Genomic DNA, 17,581 nt, shown 5'->3' with positions numbered 1-17,581 from the left:
ACCGCACCGGGCCCCCCCGACCCGCACCGGGACCGCTCATTGCAGGGCCCCGCCGAAGCGCACCGGGACCCCCCAGCCGCGCGGGGATCCCCGAAATTGCAGGGCTCCCCCAAGCTGCACAGGGCCCCTCCACACTGCAGGGCCCCCCCATTGCACGGACTCTCCCCCCTCGAGCCGCACCGGGACCCCGGAATGCACAAGATCCCCCGATCCGCACCGGGGTCCCCTCTTGCAGCCCCCGCACCGAACCGCACCGGGACCCCCACTGGAGCCCCCCCGACCCTCACTGGGCCCCCACTGCAGCCCCCCCAAACCACACGGGGGTCCTTATTGCAACCCCTCCCGCGACCCGCTCTGGGCCCCCACTGCAGCCCCCGACCCGCACGGGGGTCCCCCCATTGCAGCCCCCCCCCCCCCCCAAACCTGCACAGGGGTCCCCCACTGCGGGCCCCCCCCCGCTCCGCACGGCGCAAAGCCCCTCAGCCCGCGCCCCCCAACCGCACAACGGCCCCGCACTGAAACCCACCCCCACTGCACGGAGCCCCCCGCCCCAAACCGCACCGGACCTCCGGAACTGCAGCCCCCCCGCCACTGCACGGAGCCCCCCCGGGCCCGCACGGGAGACCCCGACACCGCAGATCCGCCCCCCGCCGCGGGCCCCCGCGCCGATCCCGCGGCCCCGGCGCCCCCCGGGTCCCCCCGTACCTGGGGTCCCCCCGGTGCCGCCCGGCGCGCGCCCCGCCGCCCCCCCGCCTCCTCCTCCATCTTCGCCGCGCGGCCCCGCCCGCCCCGACAACAACATTCGGTGACGTCACTCCGGGTCACGTGACGGCGCCCGGCGCTAAAAATAGCCCCGCGCGCGGCCCCCTCCCCTAAAGGGGCGGGGCCAAAAGGGGGGGCGGAGCCTGACGGGGCCTTAAAGAGGCCGCGGGGCGAGTGAGTGTGAAGGGCTGTCGGTGTGTGAGGGCTGTCGGTGTGTGAGGGCTGTCGGTGTGTGAGGGCACGCGTGTGTGAGACAGGGTGCCAGGCCGTGGCGCGCACCCCCGGAGCTTGCTGTGCAACCCCGCTTGCACAGGAGTGCGTGACCACGCAGGTGTGAACATGCGTGTGCAACAGGCCGGCCGGCGCGGCACACGCGTGCTCTGTGCCCGTGGGCAGCTGCACTTCAGCCTGTCACACGCGCGTGCAGGACACACACAGACACACGCGTGTGCCAGGGACACACGGACGCACACACACGCGTGTACAGGATGCACAGGCACACACGTGCGTGCAGGACACACAGACACATCCGTGTGCCCTTGCCGGCCGCAGCACCTGCTCGTGCCCTTGCACACGCGCGTGTGTGGGTGTAGCAGGCCCCGGGGTGGGGGGCCACTCAGCCTGTGCCGCGGGGGCGTGCGGGAGTGAATCACGCCGGGCCGGGGCCGCGCTGAGTCACCGGCAGCGCCTCGGGGCCCGGCCGGGTGACGCGGGGGCACACGCGTGTGCACATGTGACACGCGCGGGGAAAGGGAGTGCGTGGCCCTTTAAGGGGCGCGGCCGCGTTTCCTGCCCGCCGCCAGGCGGCGCGCGGCGCCGCGGGGGAAGTTCCGCCCCTTCCCCGGGGCCCGGAGTTCGAGTCCCGGCCCCGCCGCTTCCGCCTCCGGGGCCGGGCCGGGCCGGGGAGGGGTCGCGCCGCTGCCATGGTAACGGGGCCGGGGGGACGGAGGCGCTTTTGGGGGCCCCCTGGGAGAGATCTGGGCTCTCCACGGCGGGGCCACGGAGGGCCCTCACAAAGGGATCTCCGAGGGCCCCCGCGGGCTGAGAGGGGGCAGAGGCGGGGTCCCCTCGGCGAGGTGCGGGATCCTCCCGGGGGCCCCTCACCGAGAGTCCCGCCAGCTTGTTGTGTCCTTCCCACTCCCATTCTTCCCCCTTTTCCCACAGTCCTGCCACTTCCAGAAGCTTTTTGGGACCGACGGGGAGCTGGAGGACGAGGTGAGGGACCCCCCAAGGGCCTGGGCACCCCCCGGCGCTGCGGTCCGCCCGGGCCGACCGAGCCGGTCACCGCGTGGGCGAGCTCTGGGGAACGCACGGAGCTGTTTGCATTCCCCGTGTTTGTTTTCCCGCAGGATTTCCTCTCCGCTGTGGAAGATGCAGAGAACCAGTTTGTGATCCCCGGGCATTCCTCACCCAGCGTCGTCCCAGTTCATCCCAGTAAAGCCCCCACCCTCCGGCCCCTCGCCGGGCAGGGCGAACATCCCGTGAGGTTCCAGGGACCCCCATCCGGGGGAGCAGCGCCCCAGGATGAGCTGGACAATGACCTTTTCCTGGCCGCCTGCAGGGAGCTGGAGGGTCCCGAGGTGCCGGTGGGGGCCGGCGCTGCCCCGCTGCCCCCCAGGCACCGCGAGAAGCCCCCATGGAAATGCCCAGGGAAGGAGAACGCTCAGGAATGTGGGATCCCCAAAAAGCTCAGGGTGGGAGAGGAGCTGGTCCCTGGCTCCGGGGGGGTGCAGGACAGGCAGGGCCCCCTCCCCAGTCCCAAACTGGTGCTGCGGCCCAGCGCGGCTGGTGCCTGCACCCCCAGACCCCCCCCTTCCGTGGGAAAGCCAGGCAGCTCCGGAGGGTGCATCCCTGCTCCGGGGGCTCCATCCTTGAGACCTGTCCGAGCATCCCTTGGAGGGAGCTCCTCGGTGCCCTGGACCCCCCCAGCACAGAGCTGCCCCCAGCCCTGGCTGCCCCCCGGGCCCCCCTCAGGTCCCCCCGGCCCCCCGAATCCCCCCGTGGTCACCAACCACCTGGTGCAGCTGGTGACAGCGGCCAGCAAAGCCCCCGGGGGGCCCCCCCGAGCCCCCCCACGCAGGGAGAGCCGGCGCTTCCCGGGGCCCGCCGGGATCCTGCCCCAGCAGGTGGGGAACGGGAACAGGGGTGGGAACGGGGTAGAGATGAGGGTGGGATTGGATGGGGATGGGGACAGCATGGGAACGGCGATAAGGATGGGATGGGAATAGGATGGGGTCACGAATGGAATGGGGGGGGGATAGGATGGGAATGGGAACGGGGATAAGGATGGGAATAGGATGGGGTCAGGAATGGAATGGGGGGGGATAGGATGGGAATGGGAATGGGATGAGGGATGGGATGGGATGGGATGGGATGGGATGGGATGGGATGGGATGGGATGGGATGGGATGGGATGGGATGGGAGCAGCAGGTGAAGCGATGCAGATCCCTGGATGTCTCCCCCTCTCCCACAAGCACTCCGGGAAGCTGCTGGAGGAGATCCTGGTTTCTGCTCCCCAAACTCCGGCCCACGGGGCCGTGGCAAAGCCGCGGGCTCAGGTAACCCCCCTCCCACCTCTGCTCCGGCAGATCCCGGTGGGAATCCCACCAGCACTGCTGGGCTCCCAGAGCAGGGTGCTGGGTGGGGAGGGAGCCCTGGGGCTCCATGACCGTGGATGTCCCCAACTCCAGGCCCTGCCCAGCTCCCCGCTGCCCACAGAGGAAGATTTTGGGAAGGGGCCCTGGCTGGCCATGAAGATGGAGCTGGGGCTGGATGAGAGGGACCCTGGCTGCTTCCTCCACACCTACAGCGTGGTCATGGTGCTCCGCAAGGTGAGGGCAGCCTAGGGCTTCCTGCTCTTCCCTCACCCCTCAGAGCTGCTTTTAGGGCTGGGAATCTGTGGGGAGGGGGCCGAGCTGGGCTGAGCACAGGCATCCACGTCCCCACGGGTGACGAGGGTTGTAGGATCCTGGAATATCCCACACGGGAAGGGACCCACAAGGATCATGGAGTCCCAACTCCCGGCCCTGCCCAAGGTTACCCCAAAATCCCTGTTGTGCTGTGCAGGCAGCCCTGAAGCAGCTCCCAAAAAACAAGGTCCCCAGCATGGCCGTGATGATCAAGACCCTGACCAGGAGCAGCGCCGGCGCTGGTGCCGTGTTCCGGGACCCCACAGGTGAGTGGGGCCGTACCTGTGCCCAGCTGGGGTCCTGCCCCTCGCTCCGGGGCTCACGGTCCCGTCCTCGTTCCCAGGGGAGATGCAGGGCACGGTGCACCGGCTGCTGCTGGAGCAGAGGCAGAGCGAGCTCCGCACCGGCTCTGTGCTGCTGCTGAGGCAGGTGAGGAGAGCTGGGGGCTGCTTATCCCACAGGCAGTGGGATCCCATCCCAGGGAAATGCGGTGTGGGGAGCTACGGGGGCGGTGACACAGCACATCACCCGTCCCGTTCCCAACCCCGTCACACCCTGGAGTTGTGAATGTATTAGGATAAGGGGAGAAGAGGCACTAGGGTGTTCATGGGGTACATCACCGTTCCCATCCTATAGCACCCAGGGACTGCAAATATAAATAGGAGAAAAAGGTCTCCCACAGTTTCGCACCGTGGGTTTTTCTCAAGCGTTCCTAAAATGTCACCCTTTATCCTAAAATTTCCATAAATAGGGTACTGTAACTTTGGGGTGTTATCTGGGAGCTGGCTCTGCCCCCTCTGTCTGCCCTCTCTGCAGGTGGGGGTCTTCTCCCCCTCCCACCGCAACCACTACCTCAACGTGACCCCCAACAACCTCCTCCGGATCTTCCCGCCGGAGCCCGAGGGCTGCTCCCCCCGGCAGGTGAGGGGGGACCCTGCTGGTGGCTCTGGGGAGGTGCTGGGACCCCCAAAGGGGTCTGGGCTATGGGGACCCTCGGGAGGAAGGGGGAGGGATGGGTAAATCCCCCAATAATTCATCCCCACTGGGTTGTGCAGGTCCCTGCCCAGGCTGAGCTGATCCCGGACCCCCCTGCGCAGCCCCCCCAGGGTGTCCCTGTTCCTGAGGACTGGGGACACTCGAGGACAAGTGGACACAGCGCAGAGCAGCATCCTGGGGGCTTCTCCCTGCATCCACCAAGCTCTGGTCCCAGCTGGGAAGAGCCGGTGGGAGCGGATGGATGTGACATGGGTGAGTCAGACCCGCTCTGGGAGGGGAGGAAAAGCTCCGTGTCCTGTGGAAAACGGCCTGGTTCCCAACCTGAACAATTCCATGATCCCATACACACCCAAAACTCACGGGTCCCACCCCGCTGTGCCGTGCAGATGACCTGGACGGGCTCCTGGGAGAGCTGCCCGAGGATTTCTTCTCGGCCTCGGCGCAGGCTGACTGCGGCTGAGCCCGGCGGTGGCTGGTGAGGGTGACGGTGCCGAGGAGCAGGTGACACACCTGCCACCCACCTGCTCCTCTCCCTGCGTGTCGGTGGTGTTTGTTGTGGAGCTGAGAGCTGGGGACACCCGGGGGGGTCACGGCCTCAGCGCTGTCCCCACTGCTCTGGGCACTCCGGCCCCTCTCGCTCCCAAACCTGCATTAAAGGGCTGTTTTGTTTCTGCATCACCTTTGTCCTTGTGTGTCACCCCTCTGTCCCTTCCCGGAGGGTCTCTGCTCTCCCTGGGCAGGAGGGCCATTCCCCCCAGGGTCTCACAGCCCCACAGGGTTGGGGGATCCCCAGATCCCGCCCCGTGGGACGTCCCCACCTCACACCCACCAACAGGTTAAACTCCCCGGCACCCCGTGACTCTGTTTACCGCCCAGGAGTTATTTATAGGGCCCCTGGCTCTGGGATTTGATTCCACATCCGTGTGTGGGGCACAGCCCTATTTATAACCCCCCAGGCGCCGGCCGCTGCCCCCCAGATCCCTCTGCCCTCCCGGGGTGCCCATGGCCCACGAAACCTTCGCCTTCAGCTCCTCGGCGCTGCGCTCGCTGCGGCTGCAGCGGGAGCTGCTGGAGCGGGAGGATCGCCGGAGAGCCCTGGCCTGGGAATCGGCCTCGCGCCGCTTCCTGCCCGGGACCCCCCGGGCCCCCCCGAGCCCCCCCCGGCGGCGCCAGTTCTGCCGGGACCCCGCCGTGCACAACGCCCTCTACGCCGGGGACCTGCCGCGCGTCCAGAGCATCTTCAGGGACGAGGCCGCCGCGAATTTGGTGTTGGAGATGGTCAGCGAGGAGCTGGTGTGGTCACCGGAGCAGGGTATGGGGCCGGGGGTGCGACTGGGGGTCCTTCCTTCCTTCTCCCTTCTCCCTTCCCTAGGTTCTCCTGCAGAATGAGTGGGGAGCCAGGAAAAGGAAAAGGGGTGTCGGGCGGGGGTGCAGCTCCAGGTGGGCTGGGGGAGCAAGGCTGGCTGCTCCAGTCTGTGGGTGAGGGGGGGTCTGGTGCAGGGTGGGTGTGCAGGGCAGCCCCCACGGGTGCCCCACTGCTCCCCCCACCTCCGGCAGGGCTGTGGGTGGGTGGGGATGGGTGAGGGGGGGTCCGGCAGGGTTGGGCTATCCGGCAGCCCCCCGTGCCCGCTGACCCCCGCAGGGCTGTGGGTGCTGAGCCCCCGCCGGCAGCACACCTCTGCCCTGCGCATCGCCGCCGCCCGCGGCTACGAGGACTGTGCCCGGCACCTGCTGCTGCGGGGGGCGGCCGTGGACGCCGTGGTGGGGGGCCGGGCCCCCCTGCACGACAGCGTGGCCGCCCCCCACCCCAACTGCGCCCGCCTGCTCCTGGCCTTTGGTGCCAACCCCAACGTGCTGAGCGCCGACGGCTCGGCCCCGCTGCACCTCTGCACCGCGCCCCACAGCCTCAGGTACGGGGGGCACCTGCATGGGGGGCTGGCCAGGGTGGGGCTCATCTGCATGAGAGGCCTCGCCCATGGATTCGTCACTCCTTCCCCCCCCCCACGCAGCCTGGGAGCCAGGGGCCTGTGGGGTGTCCTGCGGGGGTCCCTGGTGTGTCCCTGGGGCTGTTCCGTGGGAGCCGGGGCTCTCCGGTATTGTCCTGGGGATGCCCCTCGGGGTGTCTCACGGGAGCCAGATCTCTCTGGCGTGTCCTGGTCGTGTCCCGTGTCTCTCCAGAGTGTCCCCTCACCCTGTTCCCTCCGCTCCAGGTGCGCAGAGCTGCTGCTGGCGCACGGGGCGCAGGTGAACCTGGGCACACGGGACCGGCAGGTGACAGCCCTGCACGTGGCGGCGCGCCAGGGGCTGGTGGCCCATGTGGAGCTGTACCTGCACCACGGCGCCGACCCCTCCCGGCGCACCCACCAGGGCGAGACCCCCCTGAATGCGGCGGCCGCCGCGGCCGAGCGCCCCGAGGACGCCGAGCGGTTCCTGCGCGTGGCCGAGCGGCTGCTGGCGGCCGGCGCTGACCCCCGGGCCGCGGGGCGCAAGGGCCACTCGCCGCTGCACAACGCCTGTGCCAACGGGCACTCCGCGCTGGCCCGGCTGCTGCTGCGCCACGGCGCCGATGCCACCGTCCCCAACGGTGCCGGCGACACCCCCATGGACTGCGCCCTCCGCGCCGTGCACGAGTACCGGGAGCAGCGGCCCGAGGAGACCATCGCGCTCCTGCTCGAGCACGGTGCCCTCCCCGCGCACCCCAAGGTGGGGAACGGGGCTGAGGGGGCAGGGGGTGGTGGCAGTGGCGGTGTCACGCCTCGGTGACACAGCTCTGCTGGCAGATGCTCAGGCTGTGCTGCCAGCACCCGCCGGCGCTGGAGGTGATGCTCAACGCCTACGACCGCGTGCCCCCCGCCGACGGCTGGGTGGAGGCCGTGCCCCCCGAGCTGTGGGAGGTAAGGGGGTGTTCTGGAATGTCCTGGGGTCTCCTGGGCTGTCCCCGTGTCCCAAGCCCAGCTAACTGACCCCCGTGTCCCCCACGTGCAGGAGCACCAGGAGTTCTACGCCTCGGCCGTGCGCATGGCGGGACGGCCCCGGCGGCTGCAGCACCTGGCACGTGTGGCCATCCGGCATCACCTGGGTGCCCGCTGTCACACCGCTGTCCCCAGGCTGGCACTGCCACCTCCCCTGCGCTGCTACCTCCAGCTGCCCATCGAGGGGCTCATCTCCTGAGGGCACTCCACGTGTCCCCGCTCGTGTACCTTTCATGTGTCCCCTCCACGTCCCCCACCGGCCTCCGCTTGCCGTGTCCCCCTCGTGCCCTGGTGTCATTAAAGGACGTGGCAGAGGTGGCTCTTGGGGCGTCTTTGTCCCTGTGCGCCCCGCGTGGGCAATGGCAGCTGCTGTGGGTGCCCGGGGCCTGGGGCAGGCAGAGCCAGGGGGTCGCAGGTGGCAGGGAGGGCACAGATGGACCCTGGAGGATGTGGGGACTGGGGAGGGGGTGGCACCGTGGCCGGGGGGGTCTCAGGGCCCGGTCAGGCCCCCGGGGGGGGGGGGGGTCAGCCCGGGGGTTCCCACGCGGCTCCCGCGGCCCCGCCCCGCCGGGTCCGTGGTCCCGCCCCCGCGGGCGCGCCCCCCCTCGCTCCGCCTCCTTGGTCACGCCCAGTGGGCGCGGCCGTGACGCGCCGCGCGCGCGCCCGCCGCCTCCTCCCGCCCCCTGGCGGCGGCGCCCTGTGACGTGGCGCTTCCGGCGCGCGGGCGGCGGCGGCGGGAGGCGGTGAGTGGGGGGGGGGGGGGGGGGGCGCGTCGGGACCCCCGGGGATGGCGGGGACACCCCGGGACCCCCGGGACCGGCAGAGACACCCCGAGACCGCGGGGGCTGACAGGGACACACCGGCACCCCCCGGAATGGCCGGGGCTGGCAGGGTCGCACCGGGACCCCCGGGGCTGATAGGGACGCCCGGGACACACGGGGACCGGCAGGGACACACCGGGACCCCCGGGGACGGGCAGGGACTCCCCCGGTTCCCGCTAACCGCATCGCTCTGCTCCGTCCAGGTCGGGGATGGCCTGACCCTGCCCCGCCGGGCACCGAGGGGCTGCGGGAGCCTCCGGGACCCTCCGCGGGCCCGGTAAGGTGAGCGCAGCGCTGCCGGTTTGGTCCCTCGGAAGCGAGGAGGAAAATCCGCAGCGAGGAGCTCCCGTCTCTGCGGATCTGCGGGCACCGGGAGCAGCCCCGGGGTCTGTTCTGAGCCCGGAGGTGGCACCGGGGCAGCCCCCGGGGTCCCCGCTGCCGCCGCGCAGCCCGGTCACACCGGGCACCGGGAGATCGAGGCGGGGATAAAGGTCCCCGGCTGAGCGGGGGGGTCCCGGAGATGGAGCCCCCGGCCGCCCCCCTCATCCTGGGGGTGGGGGACGAGGTGACGCTGGTGGCCGGGGTGGCCGTGCTGGTGCTGGCGCTGGTGCTGGCCTGGCTGTCCACGTACGTGGCCGATGGCAGCGGCCAGCTCCTGGGCACCGGGGACGCGGCCGTCATCCGCCTCGGGCCCCTCCCGCCCTACGCGGGGCCCGCGGGCGCGGCCGAGGCCCCGGAGCCCCCCAGGGCCCCCGAGAACGCGGAGGAGAAAACAGAGGAGGAAGGAGGGGCGGCGGCACAGGGGGACAGCGGGAGCCCCCCCGATCCCGGCCTGGAGCAGCTGCTGGACGTGCAGGGCTTGTCCCAAGGCGCCGCTGAGCCCCGTGCCCCCGGGGCGGGGGACGTGTGCCCCGGCCTCATCAAGATCCGCCTCAAGTTCCTCAACGACACCGAGGAGGTGGCGGTGGCCCGGCCCGAGGACACCGTGGGGATTCTCAAGAGGTGAGTCCCGAGGGACAGGGGACATGGGGAGCGCTGCCGGGTTGGCAGCACCCCCTCCCCAGCTCCTGTACCCCCACCCCCCTGCAAACAGCCCCCTCCCACAGAACGGGGGAGGGCTTTTATTCCTATTGCTGTGCCAAAAATACCGAGGGGTGTGGGCTTTAAAACAACGAGTTTAAAAGAGACGGCGTGGTGGCAGTGCCATTGCTGTCCCCCCCGAGCTGCCCCCTCCCCATTTAACAGTGGGGGGCTTTCCACCCAGGTGGGTCCACGAGCGCCGTCTCTGCCCCCTCCAACCTCTTCCCTCCTCCGCAGCAAATACTTCCCGGGCCAGGAGAGCCAGATGAAGCTCATCTACCGCGGGCAGCTGCTGCAGGACCAGGCGCGGACGCTGCGCTCGCTCCGCATCACCGACAACTGTGTCATCCACTGCCACCGCTCTCGGGGGGCCGCCGTGGCCACCCCTGCCCTGCCCGAGCCCGGCCCCGCTGGCCCCGCAGCCCCCGGGCTGCCCCTGGGCGGGGGGAGCCTCATGGTCCCCACGGTCATGGTGGTGCTGGCACTCGGGTGGTATTTCCGCATCAACTACCGGCAGCTCTTCACAGCCCCGGCCACCGTGTCCCTGATCGGTGTCACCGTCCTGGTCACCTTCCTGGCCTTCGGGGTGTATGGACAGGCGGGATGAGGCGGGGAGGAGCTGGGGAGGCACCACGCTGTCCCTGTCCCCATGCTGTGGGAGCTCAGCGTGTCCGTCCCAGCCTTGCTGCCGGACTTTACCTCCCAAAAATGGGCTGTGCCCCCCCGAAACTCCATTCCCCCTCTCCCAGCCCCAATCCCAGCTCCGGGGGAGTGGGACAGCACTGGAAAGGGCCGTGGCTTCTTCCCAAGGACTTTTTAAAGCAAATAAAGGGTGTCAAGGCACCCCAGTGGTCGCCTTCCTGCCCTGGGGGCTGCTCACTCTCTCACCCACCTACACTTTTGGGGGGGTTATAAAAACAAATCCAGCCCCACTTGTGGCTGCTGGAGTGGGGGGAGATGGATGTCGGGGGGTAAAGGCCCTGCTTAATTAACGAGCTGTAATTAATGCCAGAGATACCAAGTCAAGATGCAGTTTTATTTACAGGGGCAGCCACAACCCACTCACGGGACACACAGACCTCACAAGGGCTCAGCTCCCCCTCGGGGGGGGACACGCACAAACACTGGGGGTGGGAGGGGGAGGGTGAGGACACCGACCTGGGGGTGTCACAGGGCACGGTCTGAGCCCCCCAAGCCCTGTTAACACCCCTTGGACCCCAAATGGCAGCGCCTCTCCTGCAGTTGAAGGGGCTCAGGCTGCTCCCCCACACCCCCAGCTCGCCGTGCCCCCCAGGCAGTTTGGGGTGGTCCCCCATGGTTTTGGGTGCCCACAGCCCCATCCTCAAGCCCCGGGGCACGCGAAGGCCAGCTTGGCATGCTCCGGGGGCCAGACCCCCCCAGCCCCAAAGCCACACCAGGAGGGACCATACGGGGGTCTCCATGCAGTGGGGGGCCCGCAGCGTTTTGAGGTGCCCAGGGCTCTGCGGGACCCCCCCAGCCCAGCCTTTAGCAGCAGTTTGAAAACAATAGTGAATCCGGAGTCGAGAGCACCATAATTTGTGAGTCCCAGCGAGAGGACGAGCCACGGCACCAGGGTGGAGGGACAGACACAGCTCCCCCGGGGACATATGGCCAAAGGGGGGGGTCAGCCAGCCATGGAAGGGGACAGCGGAGGGGATGGAGCCAACCCTGTCCCCAGCACAGCCCCTGCGATGGAGAACAGCGGCGGGAGGGGAGGGGAGCACAGGGCAGGGGCTGACCTGGATCCAGCCAGAAGGACCCGTCCCCCCCCTGGCCCGCACAGCAGGGTGCTGGTCCCGGCCCCCCCAAACAAAAGTGGAGCCTGTGGGGGTGCAAACACCTGCCAGAGCTGTGGGGGGTTCCCACTGACTCCCCGACTGGAGCAGCAGGTCCCCAGGCACATGCCGGGGGGACACAGAGCTGCCCTGGGGATAGAGGTGTGGGGGGCTCTGCGCTGAAGCCGGGCTGTGCTTCCCCCCCAGTTTTGCTCCAATCCCAGCTCCCGCCAGAGGTCCCTGGCAGGTTGGGGTCCCCCTTCCCCAAAGTTTGGCGCAGGGATGGTCACAGCAGCTCCCCCCGCCCCCAGACCCACCCCCAAACAGCCCCAAACATGAAGGATGCAGCATGCAGCCCCCCGTGACCCCGCTGTGTGGGCACTGCCAGGCACCCAGGACCCCCAACAGCTGAATACAGGCACAGCTGAACAGATTTTGGGGGGTGAGAGGGTCCCCACTTGTCCTCCGAGTGGGAAACACCCCCTCCAGTGTGACCCCCCCTTCTGAGCCAGCCCGACCAGCGAGTGCCAGCCCGGGGTAGGGAGGGGGGCAGCCCCAGGGTGGGGGGCTCACCCCAAAACCCCGGGGCGGGGGGCATTCACAGCCTCCTGACCCAGACCCCGATCTGCCCAGGGTGTTCAGGTGCCCCCCACCCCACTGGGTAAGTGAGGAGCGGGTGTCGGGGGGCACAGGTGGCTTTGGGGGCGCTGGGAGGGGAAGGGGGGCTGTACCCCCACGTCCGAGCGAGACGCCCTGACGGGAGCCCCACGTACAAAAACTGTCACAGAATAAATAGAGGCACCGGGACGGGGGGAAGGAAGGGGGGCACCAATGGGGGCTCCCCAAATCCAGCCCCATCCAGCGACAGCCGAGTCCTCCGTGCTCCGGTACCCGCGTTGTGTCCGGCCCAGGGGTGCCTGGGGGCTGTCCTGACCCCTGTCCGTCCCTCTGTCCGTCCTGCCCCTCCCCAGCTCCATGGGGCTCAGTTGATGTCATCATAGATGCTGGGGGTGTGGGGTGCGGGGGGCTTGGGCTTCTTCTTCTTGCTGGAGCCGAGCCCTGGGGCGCCGCTCACCAGCCCTAAGTGGGGCTTCTTCTTCTTGGTCTTGCGGGACTCGGAGTTGTTTGTACCTGGGGAGGGGAGAAAGGAAAGAAATGGGGGTGTCAGGGAGGAGATGGGCCCCACAACAGAGTGGATGATGCCCATCTCTGATCAACACCCAAGAAAACCTACCCCAAAATGTTCCTCCCCCTCCCAGGTGGGTGACAAGGTGCTCCGGGCTTTGGATGGAGCCACGGTCTGTTCATCCCCTCTCGTACTGGGGAGATGCCAGAACAGCCAGTTTTGCCCCCACTGAGGGATCCGTGACCCAGGATTTGTCCCCCACTCCCCCAAACACTCACTGGCTTTGGAGGAGGCTGAGTCGGAGGGGGAGATGTCGGAGGAGCCATCCCACTGCAGGCGGCTCATCAGGGCCTGGCTCTCGGCCACCTCGAAGCTGTCGTTCTCCACGCCACCCTCGGCCTCGGGCAGGGACCTGGGCACGGGTGTTACGGAGGGGAGGTGGGGACAGAGGCCCCCCCAGGTGCCAGGGGGATGCCCAGGGGCTCGGCCCAGCCCCCCCACCCCGCTGGGCTGCACATCCCAACCCCAGCCCTGGGCTCCCGTCCCCTCCAAGCCTCCCTGGGGCTGTCCCTGTCCCCCGCCCCACCTGAGCACCCCGTGCAGCCCCCCCAGCCCCTGTTCCACGGGACTGTGGCCCCAGGACCTCGGGGACCCCGACTCTGCACCCACTTACGCGGAGGGCCCGAGGAGGTAAACCCGGACTGCCCTGCGCTGCTCATCCGTGTGCTGGGGACACCGCAGGGACCTGGGGACGAGACACGGGACTGAGATGGGTTTCCCCCCTCCCACGGGGATGAGGGCATACCGGGGACCCCTGGGAAGCCCCCCCAGAGTGAGCAGGGCCAGGTCTCACCTGGTGCACATCTTCTTGGTGTGTTCGGAGATGACCCCGCATTGCTGGGGAGGGAAGGGACAGGTGAGTCTGGGGGGGACAGGTGAGTGACCCCTGGGCTGTGCTGCAACCTCACAGCCCTGGGGTCCCCCTGTCTCCCAGTGCTGTGTCTCAGACAAAGCAGCCACTGCCCCAAGAGCAGGACCTGCTGCCTGTCCCTGTTCCCAGCCTGGAAACCAGCCCCAGTGGGATGGAGCCCAGCTCGGAGAGACCTCAGGGGTCCCATCCCCTGCAGTGCCCCCCCATCCAGCTGGAGACCCCCTGTCCCCGCACCGTGGTGAGCAGCGTCCGCAGCTCCTCGGGGCCCAGCGTCTCGTAGTTGATTCCAGCCGAGTTGCTGTACTGGGGGGCAGAGAGCGGGGTCAGGGCGGGGGGAGCTGGGGGGACCCTCCTGAGGGGGCAGTAGGACCCCCCAGGGGGGCGGAGGAAGGACTGGCAACCATCTCCCCCCATCCCAGGCTCACCTTGAAGGGATCGGGGTTCCCGCCGATCTCGCCTGGGAGAGAGGAGGGGTGAAAGGGGGTCCTGCCCACGGCCTGGCCCTGCCCGGGACCCCCAGTGCCCCCTCCCACAGCCAGCGGCCCCGGCCAGGGAGAGCCCCGCCTCCCCACAAGCCCCACCCACTGCAGCTGCCCCACCCACCCCAGTACCCCACCCCATGTGCCACGCCCACCAAAGCCACGCCCACCTCCGCGCCCCGCCCCCGGTGTGAGCCCCCCCATTTCCCAGCCCCACCCAGGGGTGCAAGCCCCGCCCCTCACCATTTTTGTGTTTCAGGGACTTGGACCTGCGGGGCGAGTTGGGGTTCTGCAACGAGAGGGGGGTGTTGGGGGTGTCCTGTGTCCCCTCGCGCCCCCCGCCCTTCCCTGCACCCCTCACCCCTCACCTTATCCGATTTCCTCTTCTTTGCTGTGGGGAGAGACGCAGAAGAGACAGGTTTGATTCAGCCCCAAGCCCAGAGCTGCCGCCTGCCCAGGGCCAGGACCAGCACACACGGCTCTCCCCACACACAGCCAGCCAGGACCGGGGTTCAGGATGTGTCCCCCACCCCTCAGGACACCAGGGACCCCTTCCCACCTTTCTTCTCGGAGCCATAGGACCAGTCGTTGTCATTGATGTCATCGTTGTCCTCCTGGTCACTCTCCGACTTGTTCAGGTTGTTGCTGCTCGCGATCCTTAGCAGGGAGGGAGGTCATGGCTGGGATCTGCCCCACCTCCTCCCCAGCATCCCAGGACCGTCCATCCTGCACCTCCCATCCTCCCCTGCACCCAGGGGTCCAGACAGGAGTCCCCAGCAGCCACCGAGGCAGGGGGCACAGAGGACCCAGGGTTCCTGGCTTATTCTCCTGGGAGGGGTGAACTGGTGGGGAGGAACAAGAGGAGCTCCTGGGGGGAACCAAGCTGGACATCCCCAAGATGAAAAGCGAGGACTGCAGAGACCTGGATGCTGAATTCCCATCCCAGGCTCATCAGTGCCTGAATCCACAGCTTCCCACAGGGAAGAGACCCAGCCTCAGCCCACCTCGTGCCTCGGTTTCCCCCGGGGAGCACCCGCAGCCCCGGGTCCCACCTGCGGTTGGCGATGCGGCTGCTGTTGCGGCCCATGCCCAGGCACTTCTCCAGGTGAGGGGCGAAGCGGGAGGCGGCGATGCTGCGGCTGCAGTTGGGGCACACGCACTCCTTGTTCTTCCACTGGTTGTACACCTGCCCGAAGATGTCCACGCCCGGCTGGTCCACGATCTCTGCGGGGGGACACGCTCAGCCCCTGCCCTGAGACCCCCGCTCTGCTCTGGGGGGGGGTCCTGGGGGCTGCCAGAGCCTCCCCATAGCCTCAACATGACTCAGGGGAACTGAAACCAGTGGCAGTGCTGCCAGGGGGTCTCTGTTACCTCCCACCCACACCCCAGCTGTGCCCCCCAGGGCTTAGCACCGTGTTTTGGGGTTCAGTGACACTCCCCACCCCCCCCATTTACCCCTCTGGGACAGTCTGGTCACTGTTGGGGGGACATCTGGATATTTAATGCCCCTCAGCACCCCTCAAACCCAAATCCCTGTGTGTGGGGACCACCAATCCCCCACAGCCTCTCTGGGAGCTGGGGCCTGGCTGTGCCCCTGTCACCAGCGTCACCCCGACTCTGGGGGCCTTGGGGGGCTCACCAAAGTCCTTCATGCTGTCGGGGTCCGTGTCATCCAGGAAGAAGTACCCACACTTGACAGCCCGGTGCACCTCGAAGCAGAGCCCCAGGCAGGCATCCTCCACCAGCTCCGTGTAGATCTCGTGTGCGATGGCCTGGGGGCCCGGGGGGCTGTTAGGGACTGGGGGGGACACGTGGACACCCCAGGGGACAGACAGACCCCCAGGGGGGCAGCTCACCTCCAGTTTGCTGTTATCCAGGCCAGACAAAGACATATCCTCCATTTTCATTTGCAGCTGCTCACGGAGAAGTCACACCGAACGCTCATAGCACGGGACACGGGGGGCTGCGGGCACGGGGGGGGGTCTCACTGGCACCTCAACCCCCACCAGCAGACCCCTCCCCAACCCCCTTTCCAGCCAAAATCCCACTGCACACCCCGGCATGTCCCCAAGATGTGCTCTAGGGGTCCCCAAGAGAAAGAGTCCCAGGGTTAAACCCTCCAGGAGAGAAGCTGGGGGGGGCTTGGGGGTCTCCCAGCTGGGCATGTTTCCCCCCCGCCTGGCATGGATCCCCCCTCAGGTTAGTGGGGGACACTGGCTACCACAGGACAGATGTCCCCTGTGCCCCACTGCGTCCATCCTGCTGTCCCCCCACCCCTCAGGCCAGCCTGGGATATGCCCGGCCTTCACAAAGGTGTCAGGCTCCCCCAGGAGCCCCACCTCACCCCCCCAGTGTCTCTGGATCCTAGGTGGGCACAGGGGACTCGGGGTGCCCCCAAACTGCCCCCCTGCCAGGAGCAGGGTTTTGCTGCATCACCCTCCCTTGCAGCAGATGGACAGGGGACAGGGCAGGGAGGGGAGCACCGTGTGCCCCCCCAAAGGGGGGCCTGGCCTCCCCCCCACAGTGGGAGTCCAAAGACCCCAAACTCATGGTCAGCCCCCCCCAGCACCCAGCGGTGCTGACCAGTGGAATCCCTGATTGTCATGGAGCAGGGGGGGACTCTGACCCTGGGATGGGGGGGGACACAAGAGGGGTCTCCATGTCCCCCCCGTATACCCCAATCCCACTGATCCAAGGATTTCTTCCTTCCACAAAGGAAAGAGGAACCAGGGGCTGGAATTGGCTCAGCCCCCAGGACCCCCAAGGCTGAGGCAGAAAAGGGAGGGGGCTCCGGGGGGCTCCCATAGGGCTGGGGGGGCCCAGAGAGGGTCCCAAGGGCTCTCAGGATCAGGGCGGTGAGGTAGGAAACGGGGGTTCTCAGGGCCTGGGGGCCCAGGGATGGGCCTGGGAGCTCTCAGGAGAGGAGGGAGGGGGGCACAGACAGGAAAGGGGGAAAGGGGGGCTCAGGAGGGTCTCCAGCAGGTCTGGGGGAGACAAGGGAGGGCCCTGAGGCTCTCGGGAGTGGATGGAAGAACAGGAAAAGGGGGGAGGAAGGGAGATCTCAGGGCCTGGGAGGGGGTCTTACATAGGGCTGGGGGCCCAGGGGGGTTTGTGGGGACCCTCAGGAATCGGGGGCGTAGGACAGGGGGTAGAAGGGGATCTCAGGAGTCCCCGACAGGTCTGGGGGGGCCCTGAGAGGGCCCCAGGGGCTCTCAAGTAGAAAGCGAGGGAAGGGAAGGGGAGGCTCAGGACCTGCGGGTCCCGGGGCCTCTCCGGACGGGGGTGGGAGGGCACAGGCGGGGCGGGCCCGGAGAGGGTCCCGGGGATGATCCCGGGCGGATCGCGGGGCCCCCGAGCGCCGGGGGGGGGGGGGGTCCCGGGGAGCTCCGGGGCGGGGTCAGCGGGCCCCCCTCCGGTGCGGCGGGGCCCCACGGCCGGGCAGGGCCCCGGAGGGCGGGAGCCCCAGGCCGGGAGGGGCGGGTCGGGCGGTCACTCACCGGCGCGGAGGGTCCGCCGGGGCCGGGGCGGGGCCGGGTCAGCGCCCCCCGCCGCTCCGGCGCGGGGCCCGGCGGCGGCTCGCCATGGTCGGGGCCGGTGGGGGCCGGTCCGGGCCCGTGCCGGGGCCGTGCCGGGCGGACGGAGCGGCCGGGCCGGGCCTGGCGGTGCCTCCGCCCGGCGGCGGCGGCGGCGGCCGAGGGGGGGTGAGGG

General features: G+C 68.9%; 4 protein-coding genes across 4 annotated transcripts; 3 read left to right on the top strand and 1 right to left on the bottom strand.

Annotated features, from left to right (window-relative positions):
- Positions 1 to 1,607: 1,607 nt before the first annotated feature.
- On the top strand, positions 1,608 to 5,343 carry HROB (homologous recombination factor with OB-fold). Its single transcript, XM_068996195.1, has 10 exons — positions 1,608 to 1,688; positions 1,927 to 1,977; positions 2,112 to 2,888; positions 3,238 to 3,321; positions 3,454 to 3,594; positions 3,830 to 3,938; positions 4,016 to 4,101; positions 4,489 to 4,593; positions 4,728 to 4,920; positions 5,055 to 5,343. Exons 1-10 carry the CDS (start codon positions 1,686 to 1,688, stop codon positions 5,126 to 5,128), a joined length of 1,623 nt encoding a protein of 540 aa, XP_068852296.1. The 5' UTR covers positions 1,608 to 1,685; the 3' UTR covers positions 5,129 to 5,343.
- A 90-nt stretch (positions 5,344 to 5,433) lies between these two features.
- ASB16 (ankyrin repeat and SOCS box containing 16) lies at positions 5,434 to 7,978 on the top strand. Its single transcript, XM_068996196.1, has 5 exons — positions 5,434 to 5,980; positions 6,311 to 6,578; positions 6,879 to 7,371; positions 7,449 to 7,562; positions 7,654 to 7,978. Exons 1-5 carry the CDS (start codon positions 5,671 to 5,673, stop codon positions 7,837 to 7,839), a joined length of 1,371 nt encoding a protein of 456 aa, XP_068852297.1. The 5' UTR covers positions 5,434 to 5,670; the 3' UTR covers positions 7,840 to 7,978.
- Positions 7,979 to 8,302: 324 nt separating this feature from the next.
- Positions 8,303 to 10,398, top strand: TMUB2 (transmembrane and ubiquitin like domain containing 2). The gene is made up of 3 exons (XM_068996198.1): positions 8,303 to 8,383; positions 8,665 to 9,463; positions 9,779 to 10,398. Exons 2-3 carry the CDS (start codon positions 8,982 to 8,984, stop codon positions 10,146 to 10,148), a joined length of 852 nt encoding a protein of 283 aa, XP_068852299.1. The 5' UTR covers positions 8,303 to 8,383; positions 8,665 to 8,981; the 3' UTR covers positions 10,149 to 10,398.
- Positions 10,399 to 10,491: 93 nt separating this feature from the next.
- ATXN7L3 (ataxin 7 like 3) lies at positions 10,492 to 17,495 on the bottom strand. Its single transcript, XM_068996197.1, has 13 exons — positions 17,371 to 17,495; positions 15,730 to 15,836; positions 15,513 to 15,645; positions 14,926 to 15,097; positions 14,433 to 14,530; positions 14,242 to 14,264; positions 14,117 to 14,162; positions 13,820 to 13,851; positions 13,629 to 13,697; positions 13,317 to 13,360; positions 13,137 to 13,208; positions 12,742 to 12,875; positions 10,492 to 12,468 (listed from the first exon to the last, which is right to left on the bottom strand). The coding sequence occupies exons 2-13, from the start codon at positions 15,778 to 15,780 to the stop codon at positions 12,320 to 12,322; spliced, it is 1,023 nt and encodes a 340-aa protein (XP_068852298.1). The 5' UTR covers positions 15,781 to 15,836; positions 17,371 to 17,495; the 3' UTR covers positions 10,492 to 12,319.
- Between the last annotated feature and the right edge of the window lie 86 nt (positions 17,496 to 17,581).

Source organism: Aphelocoma coerulescens, chromosome 27 (genome assembly GCF_041296385.1).
Source record: "Aphelocoma coerulescens isolate FSJ_1873_10779 chromosome 27, UR_Acoe_1.0, whole genome shotgun sequence".
Lineage (NCBI taxonomy): Eukaryota > Metazoa > Chordata > Aves > Passeriformes > Corvidae > Aphelocoma > Aphelocoma coerulescens.
The sequence above is the reverse complement of the archived record's forward strand: the minus strand, read 5'-3'. Positions and strand labels throughout refer to the sequence as shown.

Bases quoted from the DNA above. Each gene is read 5' to 3' on its own strand.
- TMUB2 (XM_068996198.1), top strand. From the start codon at position 8,982: ATGGAGCCCCCGGCCGCCCCCCTCATCCTGGGGGTGGGGGACGAGGTG. The intron at 9,464-9,778 runs GTGAGTCCCGAG...CCTCCTCCGCAG, and splicing joins ACCGTGGGGATTCTCAAGAG to CAAATACTTCCCGGGCCAGG.
- ASB16 (XM_068996196.1), top strand. From the start codon at position 5,671: ATGGCCCACGAAACCTTCGCCTTCAGCTCCTCGGCGCTGCGCTCGCTG. The intron at 7,372-7,448 runs GTGGGGAACGGG...CTCTGCTGGCAG, and splicing joins CCCTCCCCGCGCACCCCAAG to ATGCTCAGGCTGTGCTGCCA. The intron at 7,563-7,653 runs GTAAGGGGGTGT...CCCCACGTGCAG, and splicing joins TGCCCCCCGAGCTGTGGGAG to GAGCACCAGGAGTTCTACGC.
- HROB (XM_068996195.1), top strand. The intron at 2,889-3,237 runs GTGGGGAACGGG...CTCTCCCACAAG, and splicing joins CCGGGATCCTGCCCCAGCAG to CACTCCGGGAAGCTGCTGGA. The intron at 4,921-5,054 runs GTGAGTCAGACC...TGTGCCGTGCAG, and splicing joins AGCGGATGGATGTGACATGG to ATGACCTGGACGGGCTCCTG.
- ATXN7L3 (XM_068996197.1), bottom strand. From the start codon at position 15,780: ATGAAAATGGAGGATATGTCTTTGTCTGGCCTGGATAACAGCAAACTG. The intron at 13,698-13,819 runs GTGAGCCTGGGA...TCTGCCCCCCAG, and splicing joins GGAACCCCGATCCCTTCAAG to TACAGCAACTCGGCTGGAAT. The intron at 13,361-13,628 runs GTGCGGGGACAG...TTCCCTCCCCAG, and splicing joins TGCGGACGCTGCTCACCACG to CAATGCGGGGTCATCTCCGA.